Source organism: Sphaeramia orbicularis, chromosome 21 (assembly GCF_902148855.1).
Source record: "Sphaeramia orbicularis chromosome 21, fSphaOr1.1, whole genome shotgun sequence".
NCBI classification, from domain to species: domain Eukaryota; kingdom Metazoa; phylum Chordata; class Actinopteri; order Kurtiformes; family Apogonidae; genus Sphaeramia; species Sphaeramia orbicularis.
In genome coordinates, this window is record NC_043977.1 from 9,225,016 (window position 1) to 9,237,637 (window position 12,622).

The 12,622-nt window shown below is 38.4% G+C and overlaps 1 protein-coding gene across 1 annotated transcript in view; it reads right to left on the bottom strand.

The window, feature by feature from the left end:
- Positions 1-800: 800 nt before the first annotated feature.
- Positions 801-12,622, bottom strand: part of pde1a (phosphodiesterase 1A, calmodulin-dependent) — a 45,595-nt gene continuing 33,773 nt past the window's right edge. The window contains 10 exon segments of the mRNA XM_030125648.1: positions 801-1,130; positions 2,019-2,198; positions 2,940-3,124; positions 3,750-3,870; positions 4,287-4,368; positions 4,588-4,708; positions 5,698-5,799; positions 6,212-6,337; positions 10,349-10,449; positions 11,529-11,669. Of these exon segments, the coding sequence (XP_029981508.1) occupies positions 1,063-1,130; positions 2,019-2,198; positions 2,940-3,124; positions 3,750-3,870; positions 4,287-4,368; positions 4,588-4,708; positions 5,698-5,799; positions 6,212-6,337; positions 10,349-10,449; positions 11,529-11,669 (1,227 nt within the window). The 3' untranslated portion in view covers positions 801-1,062.

Genomic DNA, 12,622 nt, shown 5'->3' on the forward strand with positions numbered 1-12,622 from the left:
GCCACTGGGGTCTTGACTCTGAACACTAATGGATCAAAGTGACCAAAACAACGATGTTCTAGATACAAATGGTGGAAATTAGCTTCTGTTGCAGGGTGGGTGGGCTCTCATTCGTTGACAGGGTGAAGAGGCGGGACTTCAGAGTAGAGCCAGTGCTCCTCCTCATCTAGAGGAGCCTGGTTCATCTGGTTACGATGCCTCCTGAACTCCTTCCTGGTGGAGATGGTTCATGTACCTTCAGTTGGGAGGAAGTGCTTGGGCTAAACCAGAACCCCCCGCGCCCACCTCCTCCACCACCCAGAGGAGCAGGTGACTGGGGTGTTTCCAGAGCTGCACATGACCAAAACACTAAACTGCAGACTTCAAAATCAACAGTAGGTGGTGTTTGTCCACAACTTCCGGGTAAAAAGTGACTTTTTCCATCATATTATGAATGTGTTTTGACTTGTTTCTTGAAATATTACAACTTTTACCCCAAAATTTTACTCACATTTCATCATCTTAGCTGTTGCCTTTTTATTCTGTTAGAATTACCCTCTGACTGTGGTTTTTATGAGGTTTTAACCCCAAACAAAGAGCAGAAAAGCGTCCTTACATTCCTGATTTACAACACGCTGGTCGATGCTGTACCTTCATTAAAAAATCTCCACAACCGCTTCGTAGCAGCTTCACCACTCAATCCTTCAGAAACATCGAAAGATTTCAGTGTAACTTCTTAACGTTCTTTGGTTTTACTCGTCTGTCTGTGTGTTTCTGAACAGACTTTTATTTCCAAGTCATATCCTGGAGTTTTTATGATTTTCTTTCTTTTTTTTTCATGATTCCAAGTTCTTTTCGATTGAATCTTTGCCGGTTTGGGTTGTGAAGCTGCTAAGAAGCCGTGGTCTGAAGAGTGTGTGATCAGTCTGGAGTTTCAGTTGTAAACATAAGGTATGAGGCCCTTTATGGGGAAACCCAGGGCACTTTAATCAACTCAACCTCAATGTCTGTGCACCGCCCCGCCTGTTGCCATGGCGATCTGTCACTGTCCAATCCAGGGAAAGTGTACAGGAATAAGACTCCTCAGGCGTTTTCACACGCCTCATCCTCCTCTTCCTCTTCCCCCTCCTTCTCTCCGCCAGGCCCTTCCCCTGCAAAGGTTACCATAGCAGCAGGTTATCTCACTGAGGACAAGACCAATGATGACCAAAAACTAAACAAAAATGACCAAACTAACCAAAAAAAAAAAGAATAAAAATGAAAAGACAAGTATATGATGGTCAACACAATGAACACAATGGACAAAAATTGACCAAAATATACAACAAAATGAGCAAAAAATAAAAAATAAAAAAAAGAACATGATTGTCAACATAAAGAACAAAATGGGCAAAACTGGACAAAAAATGAAGAAAAGCTGACTAAAATCTCAAACAGAATTAAGAAAAAAAAACAAAACAAAACATGATGACACGTGATGACAAAAAAACAAAAATAAACAAAAACTGACCGAACTAACCAACAAAATGCTTAACAAATTAACACAAAAGAATATGATAGTCAATACATTGAACAAAATGAACAAAAACTGGCAAAAATATGCAACAAAATTACCATAAAATAATAAAAAAGAACATGATTGTCAACATAATGAACAAAATGGACAAAAATGAAAAAAAAACAAAAACAAAAGTGAACAAAAACTGACCTAACTATCCAACAAATAAATGTAACAAATGAGAAAGAACATGAAAGTCAACATAATGGACAACATGGACAAAAATGAACAAAAAAAAAAGAAAGAAAAAACAAATTCACAAAAATGAACTAAAAAAGGACAAAAATGGCCAAAAGTGGACAAAAATGACCAAAAACATGGCACTAATGTTGAGTGGCAGTTTCAACCTGGGGCAGCATTAGTTGTTGTGTATCCAACGGTAACGGATACTTACAGACGTTCAATTGTAAAAATCAAATCTCCAAATGTCAGCACATCTAAAACAAACCGATGTCATTTCTAATTCTATACTTTTTCGCACCGTTCCAGGTCAGGTGATCTGCGGCCACTTGGTCATGTGACTCGTTGGGCGGGCAGTCATCTGCGCTGTGTGATTGGTCCGAAGTGTCTCCATCTGGAACGCTGTGGCTTGGCGAAGCGTGGGATTGGCTGACTTTAGACTCCGCCCCCTGCTGCTCCTCTTGCTCCTTATTGGCCAGCTCTGCACAAGGAAATCAAAGTAAAATACTGTGCGTCTCTTTGTGTGTCTGCACGTTTTTGGGTGTCTTTGTGCTTCTTTGTGTGTCTTTGCGTGTCTTTGTGCATCTTTGTGCGTCTCTGCGTGTCTTTGTACGTCTGTGTGTTTTTGCGTGTCTTTGCATCTCTTTGCGCATCTTTGTGTGTCTTTGTGAGTCTTTGTGTTTCTTGTGAGTCTTTGTGTTTCTTTGTGTTTCTTTTCCCTTTTCCCACTGGGTTTTGAGTTTTTCCTTGCCGAGAAGGAGGGTCTAAGGACGGGGGATGCCCTGGACACTACTCATTTTCTTGCTGTTTATTTGACTGTTGTTTACTCCAACTGCCTCTGTAAAGCCCTTTGAGATAACCTTGTTGTGATATTGGGCTATACAAATAAAGTTGAATTGAATTGAAATTGAATTGTGTGTCTTTGAGCATCTTTGTGCGTCTGTGTTTCTTTGTGAGTCTTTGTGTGTCTGTGTATCTGTCTGCATCTTTGCGTTTCTTTGTGTTTCTTTGTGCGTCTTTGTGTCTCCGTGCATCTTTGTGTCTCTTTATGCATCTTTGGATGTTTTTGTGTCTCTTTTTGCATCTTTGCGTTTCTTTGTGCGTCTTTGTGTCTCTATGTGTCTCTTCTTGCATCTTTGCGTTTCTTTGTGCGTTTTTGCGTCTCTTTGTGCGTCTTTGCGTCTCTTTGTTCATCTTTGCATGTGTCTGTGCGTCCACTCACCGTGCACTGACAGCTCCTTCCATCGGTCCTTGTTGCTGCCGATGACGCCAGAGAGGTGGAGCCTCAGAGCCGGCAGGTCGATCGCCGTCAGTGAGAAGTCCGTCTGTCCGTCATCCCCATTTCCATGGCGACAGCTGCTATGCCGCTGCACCGACTCCACAGTAACGGTTCCACTTCCTGTTAGACTGGAGCAGAGGAGGAAACACCACCTTACGACCCATTCACTGACCAGAGCAAAAAGTAGGAAAACTCAGCCCTGGACTGGAATCATCAACAGTTAATGAAGATCCTGAACTAAAACGTCCAAATCCTGTTTATAATGCCAGAGGTCAGAGGTCATGTGAGATCAGCTGTTTGGATGAACTGAGGAAGAGGAGGATGAGGATATTATTATTTGATGATGTCTGGATGCATAAGAATCTGCATAAGATGTATCTACAGAGTAATGTACACAATACTTTGACTACTATTCCAACTACAAACTACTTCTACTTCTGCTACTACTGCACATTACTACTATGTGTGTGTGCGTGTGTGTTTTTGCATGTCTTTGTGTGTGTGTGTGTATATCTTTGTACATCTTTGCATGGCTTTGTGTCTTTGTGCGTCTTTTGTGTTTTTGAATTAGAACTTCCATATTTAGAACCAAATGTTGCGTATATTTGCGCTTGTGTGCAGAGTACAAATATATAAACATTAATAAATAACAAATACATGGATTAATTCTCCATCAAAGAGTTAAATAATGGTTAGAGCTCTGTTTACAGGAGACCATCAAGTAAACTGGGGACGGGTTTTCCTCTGTGGTACCTGGACCTCCTGGTTCCGGTCTCCCGGGCCTTCCTGTCCTCTTCTATCAGAGGACCAATCACCTTCTCCGTGGTGTCGATCAGGACGCTGAAGGTCGGTTCCACGATGAAGTCGATGAAACCTGTGAACAGAATAGGAGGCAGTTCTGTGAATGACCACCGGGTGTCAGTGTTGAACCAGTACTGACCATTAGAGGCTGTGAGTCACACATTGGATTTGAAATGATTTGTACAGTTAGAGGTTTGACATGAACCATCTAGACTTTTTATATGATTATATTTATAGAGTAGAGGGTCGCACCACTTCAACGCTACAAAACCTAAAACACTAATAACTAAGTAAATCAACTCATCCTCATGTCATTTTTGATCCTTTGAGATGAATTCTGTCTGGATAAAACTGTTACTTAGGACACATTGTCTTTAGATGTGACAGGAGGACAACAAGCAACGAAGTCATGACTGACCGATGATGACTCTCGTTCTTTACAGTTCTTCTGTCTGTCCTTTGCCATGATTGGCTGACAGGCACTCTTACCTATCTGTGATTGGGCAATCATGGTGGCCTTTCGGTCGCAGAGAGGAGAGAAAGGAAGGCCCAGTTGCACCTCTTTATCTCCCTGAAAAGCAAAGGGGGTGTGGTCAGACTCAGAGGGGGCATGGTAAGACTCAGAGGGTGGGGTTGTAGATCTGTTTGCAGGTGTGGCTGTGGTTATAGGTGTGGCTGTGGCTGGTGCGGTGGGTATGGTTTGTAACTGTGGATGTGGTTGTAGATGTGTTTTTGGGCGTGGTTGTATTTGTGGGTGTGGTTATGGTGTGGCTGTGGGGGTGATGCCCACCTGTCTGAAGAACTCCTCCATCAGACTGTGCGTCCAGCGGTAGTGCAGAGGCCAGGCTTTGGCCGGATGGCTGATGTCAGCGGCGTGAAGCATCAGAGACAAAACCTTCACTTTGTCCAAACTGAGGAAAACGAAATTGAACACATTAACTCACATTCACTGAAGTTTATGCTTTTACACATCATGACTACTACTACTACTACTACGACTACTACTAATACTGCCATTACTGATACCATTACCACCAGGGTGTAGTAGCAGTAGTAGTAGTAGTAGTAGTTCTACCATGGCCACATTTTCCCTTTTTTTCTTTTTTTTTTTTACTGGTTCATGTTGTTTCCATCATCTACAGATTTACATGAATTTCTAGATTATGTTGAACACTGGGTTGAAAGTCGACTGTAGCAGTGGTTTGTTGTGTTTATATTTTGATCCTTCAGATTCCACCCAAACTGTTTTCCTGTGAGGATGCAGCTGTTTCACATGTGGACCACAACGTCCACAGACAGACAGCCCCCCCAACACACACACACAACAAAAGTCATCCAAGCATGAGCTGAGAGGTTGACAGCTCCCCACCCCCTCTGTAAACCTCCCCCCACCTCCTGCAGGACTGACAAACTGACACAGGAACCTGGACTGTAGTCAGACTGTGAAAACCCCTGAGGGGGGGTGGGGGGGTTCAGACTGGACCACCTACTGGATCTTATATTTCACCCCCCCCAGATCAGACCGTCCTCATCAGATGGACTGCCCTCACACTCCATCTGACAGAAAGTACTGCTGCAGATGCTGGATCACACCGGAATTAAACAAAGATAAAATAAGTATCGAATGAGCAGAAAAACTGGAACTGTGAGTACCAGTACTGTAGTACTGTTTACAATGTACAAATACTCTGTTACAGTACTGAGCCATAAAAACACCCTATTAAAATGGAAGTGCCAAAGCCTAGATACAAAAATACCATAAAAGTATAAATATGATACAGGAAAAAGGACGCTGTTGAAGTAAAATATGTAGTAAACATTCGTAGTATGCAGTACTGGCCTGTGGGTCTGCGTCAGGGTGTATCAGTTGTAGTAGTAGTAGTAGTACTGCAGTACTGACCTGTGTGTCTGCGTCAGGGCGTTCCTCATGGTCTTTATCTGCTGGAAGTGACAGGACATGTCTGTTGACATCACCATCTCGATCACCAGAGCCCTCAGCTCCCTGTCAATAATCAATAGCCAATAATCAAAAATACACAACATTTAACACAAACATGGGGCAAGTATCCAGGTATTCTACTGCAGAGATGTACTACATGATGCTCCAGCATGTATTTCATCTGTGTACTCTGTGTATCCTGGTGGTCGGTTTACCTCCTGTATGTATTTCATTTGTGTACTCTGTGTATCCTGGTGGTTGCTTTACCTCCTGTATGTACTTCATCTGTGTACTCTGTGTATCCTGGTGGTTGCTCTACCTCCTGTATGTACTTCATCTGTGTACTCTGTGTATCCTGGTGGTTGCTTTACCTCCTGTATGTACTTCATCTGTGTACTCTGTGTATCCTGGTGGTTGCTTTACCTCCTGTATGTACTTCATCTGCGTACTCTGTGTATCCTGGTGGTTGCCTTACCTCCAGTCGTCCTTGTTGAGGTTGACCAGGATGTTCATGTCCTCTTCCGCCATCAGCCTGTAGGCAGCGCTGACGTGGTGGTTCTCCAACACAGACCTGTCGTTGTACAGGATGGCCACCTCCGACCTGACGGACGCAAACACCACACAGTTACACACAGTACTTGCAACACAGTACTTTTACTTTGTGTGTGGAACATGTGCAGTGGTACAGGAGTTGTACTTAGTACTGAGACCTGGTAGGGGGTGAAGGATGGTAATCTGCACCATCTACACCAGGGGTGTCCAATCCTGGTCCTCGAGGGCCGGTATCCTGCATGTTTTAGATATATCCCTCTTCCAACACACCTGATTCAAATGATAAGCCTGTCATCAAGCTCTGCAGAAACCTGATAACGACCGTCAGGTGTGCTAGAAGAGGGAAATATCTAAAACATGCAGGATACCAGCCCCCGAGGACCAGGAATGGACACCCCTGGTCTACACCTTCCCCAGACTCACAGTTATTGATCTGTCCTTGTACCAGGCTATAAACCCAAACTGATGGACTGACGGATCAATGGATGGATTTGGGTGTTTTTTTGGTGAGTTTTACTTCCTGAACAAAAATGGGAACATAAGACTGAAATCAAAGATGTAAAGTTAGACATGATGTAGAGATACCGGTACTACTATTACTACTACAACTATTACTATCACCTCCACTACTACTACTATTACCATTACTACTACTAGTACCACTACAACTACTACGACACTGACCACCACTACAACTACTACAACTACTACTACAACTACTACTACTACTTCTACTATAACGACTACTACTGCTACTACTACTACTACTACTACTTTGTCGTCTTGTAAACTGTCTCTAAATCCTACACTTGTCATTTCATCCAATGAAAACAGCTCCTCTGTAAATCTGACCAATCACTGTAGTTTCCTTTACTTTCCTTTGTTTTCAGATATTTAGATTTTTTTGTGGACCACTCAGTATCTCGTATACTTGACTATTTGATCATTTTGTGTTTGCTGCACTTCTTCACTTACAGTTAAACCATATCTTGACAGAACTTTTCTAACATTTTAGGGGAAGATAAGTTTGTCCTCACTGGGAAAACCAATAAAAAAACTATGGATGATATTACTTTACAGTTTTCTTTAAACGTCTCCTAACACTAATCCGAACAAGCCCCAAAAACTCAACCATGTCCTGCAGGATGGAGACATTTAATTGGATCTGTTTTAATCTTTTGCATTAAAAACTTAAATATGTCTGATAAGAGCGGAGCTGATTTTCCCAGTGCAGCATTCAGACACCATTAAATGATATGACCACTGGATCTTTTGGACCTATCAGGTATTTATTAAGCTCTTGTTTCCTGGGGCAGCTTTAACGAGGGCTTCAGGACCATGTAATGAGTCCTGAACTGTTTCAAAAGTCATTATAAAGTTTCTAAAGTGGTTCTCCAGGGTCTTTATAATGTTCCAACACCACTCAGGTTTATTAAACATCTCACTGTGAGGTTACTGAGGCTGTACAGAACAGTACAGCCTCTGGTACTTGAACATCACATTTTACAGAATAAACTCTGAGAGATATTTAACCCTTCTATGCATGGTTCTTCACATTTATATTTGCAATAATTATTCCTAATTAGCTAGTTATAGCACTACAATGCTAATATTTCTACGTGGATTGTCTAATTAATATTTTTTTTCTACATTATCAGATAGTAACTTGTTATCAGATAAATGATATCACCACTGATGTGTAACATCAAAAACAAACAAGTAAAACATGTAAAAAGTTGTAAATATAACTAAATATATAAAGGTAAAAAACACTTTAACCAGACAAACCAGGACACGTAATGAAAAAGACTGAAAAGATGTAACAAGATGTTACAAGTTAAGAAAATGTAACAAGATAAATAAAAAAAAAGATGGAAAAAAAATTCAACAAAATTAGCAAAACAAGATGTAACAATGTGATGAGTCAAACTAAGACGTAAGACAAAAATAACCTAAAAGACAAAGATGTACCAGGACAAAAACAGTACAAGTAAAACATGTAACGACTGAAAAGATGTAACGAGACAAAAACATGATGTAACAATTATGTAAAAAACATTATAAGGTAAAGAAAGAATAAACAAGGTCAAAATGTGTCAAACTCCAGATGAAACAAGACTGAAAAGATGCAACAAAATATTAATTAGAAGATGAAACAATTTAACAAGATTAAAAAAAAAAAAAAAAAAAAAAAAGATGTATAAGATGCAACAAAATGTAACCAGATGTGATGAAACAAACTGAGACGTAAGACAAAAATAACCTAAAAGACAAAAAACACAGCCAGACAAAGAAAAAATAATGGCATAAAATGGGAAAAAAAATATGTCAAGACACAAGATGAAACAAGACTGAAAAGACAATAAAATATTACAAGATAAAAGAGTAAAAGATGCAACAAGATAAACAAAATGAAACAAGATGTGACAAGTCAAACTGAGAAATTAGACAAAAATAACCTAAGGTACAAAGCTGTACAGGAAAAAAAACAATACAAGTACAACATGTAATAAGATGTAAAAGACATAACAAAATAAATACAACAGATTATCTGAAGACAACAAACTGTGAAGCCAGACAAACCAGGACATGAGATGAAACAAGACTGAAAAAAATGTAACAAGATGTTAGAAAATAAGACAATGTAACAAGATAAAAAGAAAAGCTGTAAAAAAAAAAGTTACTTTTGATCGGTGGGCCGAGAGGAAACTTATCACTATCAATCAGCTGTTTGAGGGAAACATATTTAAAACTTTTGACCAACTAAAAAGCAAATTTAACTTACCATCAAACGACCACTACAGGTACTTACAAATAAGAAATTACATAATAAAACATGCTGACTGGGATCACATCAGAAGAGAACCAACAAACATAGAAAGACATTTTATCAATTTGATTGAAAATGATGGTGTAATGAAAAAACAAGTGTCCTTGATATATCAGAAGCTGTTGTTAGATTTTTCAGATAATACACAGCACATAAAACAACAATGGGAACTGGAATTAAACGTAATATTAGATGAGGATATCTGGGGAAATGTTTGCTCTGGTTGTCACAGGGGGGTGGGGAGTCAGCTTTGGAAGGAATTTGACTGGAAGGTTAAAATACGATTTTTCAGAACCCCATTAAAATCTTTTCTCTCTAAAAGTGGTGTTAGCAACAAGTGTTGGTGAAACTGTGGTCTTGTCGGTGATCAGACACATATTTTGGGAGTGCCCCATTGTGAAACACTTCTGGACTAATGTAAAAGGCATATTGGATAGTTTACTTAAAGTGAACCTCTCTATGGACCCATTATTATTTTTACTGGACATATTCCCTGATGGTCTGTCCCACGACCAAAAATTCATACTACATCTTCTTCTGATGACTGCAAGAAAAATGATAGCAATGTTATGGCTGAAACCTGAATCACCTACAATTGGACAATGGATACAAAAAATTAAACAAGTTTGTCTGATGGAACAGTTAACAGCACAGCTACAGCTGAAGACTCCGACCTTTGAAAGAAGATGGAGACCAGTATTCGGTCTTTTTGGAATGGATATTTAAGCCTGGATTGTTTTTGTTTTTTTGTTTTTTTCTCTCCTTTTCTTCATTGTAACCAAGTATTTTATATTGTAATCTTGGGCCCAATCTCAGGACAAACGTTGTTACTCTGTACATTTTTTTTTTGTTTGTTTTATTTTGTTTTCTTCAATAAAAGTTCAAAAAAAAAAAAAAGTTACAAAATTAACTAAATGTAACAAGACATGAAAATGAAAAAACATGGATTGTTTAATTCATATTTTTCTCTACATTATCAGATACTAACTTGTTATCGGATAAATGATATTACATCCACTACAGATTCCTTTTAGATTACATTTTCCTAAATTAATCATATATTTTCTTTATGGAAAGAAGCTTTTGGACATTATGCAAAAAAATTACTGTCCATAAAGTTGGAATAAAATATTCTTTTTTACCTTGTCAAGCTATAATTTAAATATTTCAAATATCTGTGTGTATGTTATGACAGTAACAGGTCTGAGGTCAGCATCGGTCGTCGTTCACCTGGTGTGGATGTGGAAGTTGTTGGTGGTCCCTGTGTGTTCGAAGTCATGAATTGCTGCAGCAAAAACCATGGCCAGGATTTCCAGTTCACTGAGCCAGTGCTGCATACAAACACACACATATACAATCACATATAGCAGTGGTGTCAAACATATGGCCCATGGGCCAAAACCGGCCCATCAAAGGGTCCAATCCGGCCCACGGGATGAATTTGTGAAATACAAAAGTTACACAGAAAATATTAACAATAAATGATGTTAAAATCATTTTAGTTCAGGTTCCACATTCAGACCAATATGATCTAAAGTGGATCAGACAAGTAAAATAACAGAATAATCTATAAAGAATGACAACTACAGTTTTTTCTCTTTATTTTAGTGTAAAAAAGTAAAATTACATGAAAATATTTACATTTACAAACTATCCTTTCACAAAAAAATGTGAATAACCTGAACAAATATGAACAACAAGAAATGCCTTAATAGAAATAAGCGCAAGTTTAACATCATTTTGTTGCTGTTTCTCAAATTTTTGTTAATTTTTGTGCATATTTTGTTCTTGTTATCATATAGTGTGTTCAATTGTTAATTTTTGTAATGTTTTTTTTTTGTTTAATTTCTGTTCATTCCGTTCATGTTTCTCAAATGTTTGTCAATATTTATAGATTATTATGTTATTATTTTACTGGTCCGGCCCACTTGAGATCATATTGGGCCATGAATAAAAAATGTGAATAACCTGAAAAACATGAACAACCTGAAATGTCTTCATAAAAAAATCAGTGTAACTGTGCCAATATTCTGCCTGTTATTAAATGTTTTGTGTATTTGTAGATCCATTGGGATCTGTATGTTATAATGTACATGTGTAAATGATAAAGTGAGGCAGAATATTGTTAAAATTGCAGTTATCTTTCGTAAGAAATTTCAGGTTGTTCATCTTGTTCACATTTTTTAAAGGATAGTTTATAGACGTAAACATTTTCCTTCATGTAATTTAACTTTTTTCACTCAAACACAGAGAAAAGTTGGGAGTTGTCATTATTTATAGGTTATTCTGTTCTTATTTTACTGGTTCGGCCCATTTGAAAACTTATTTGGCTGAATGTGGACCCTGAACTAAAATGAGTCCCTGACATATTTGTGTCACATTGTGGGTTTGCGTTGGTCGTGTGCATTACCATGAGGCCTGTGTGCAGCATCAGGAAGTGGGCGGTCTGGGTGACGTCGGCGGCGTGGATAAGGTTGTGGTAGGGGTTTCTGTGTTTGCTGTATCCGACCTCCAGAGCTTCCACGAACTGAACCAGAGCCTGGACCGGGATCTGAACACAGAACCACAACTAGTACCAGCAGCAGACCCACTACAGCGGTGTCACACAACATGAACCCAGCTACACAAACACAAACACCGACTGGTTCATTATTCTATTAACCAGACACAGTTTATAGAAGATGAGCAAAGTTTCAACGGTTTATTCACAGAGATTAAGTTTAGCTGTTTCAGTTTGTCTTCATCTGTTTTTAATTTGAAAATGAGGCGACGATAATACGATATGTGAATTTAGAGGAGATTTCTCTGGAATTTATAAATTCTGACCTCATCAAAACCAAGAGATGAAACGAGAAGAAAACAGCAAATGATGTAAAAAGATGTAAAAAACAAACAAACAAAAATGTAGCAAGACAAAGAAAAAATTACACAAAATGGAAAAAAATATATCAAGACACAAGATGAAACGAGACTGAAAAGACATAATAAAATGTTACAAGATAAAAAAAGTAAAAGATGCAACAAGATGAACAAAATGTAACAAAATGTGACGAGTCAAACTGAGAAATTAGACAAAAATAACTTAAAAGACAAAGATGAAACAATCGAACATGTAACGAGATAAAAATAAACCAAAAGTTAAAAGATAAAAAACATTGTAACCAGACAAACCACGACAAGAGATGAAACAAGCCTGAAAAATGTAACAGGTGTTACAAGACAATGTAACAAGATTAAAAAAAAAGATGTTAAAAAAAAAAAAAAAAAGCAACCAAATTAACAAAACAAGGCGTAACGATATGATAAGTCAAACTAAAATGTAAGACAAAAAACACCTAGAAGACAAAGATGTTTTGGGACAGAAACAGTACAAGTAAAACATGTAACGACTGAAAAGACGTAACAAGACAAAAACACGATGTGAAATCAATGTAAAATTATTACAAGGTAAAGAATGAATAATTAAAAACAGCAAAACAATGTGTCAAACACCAGATAAAACAA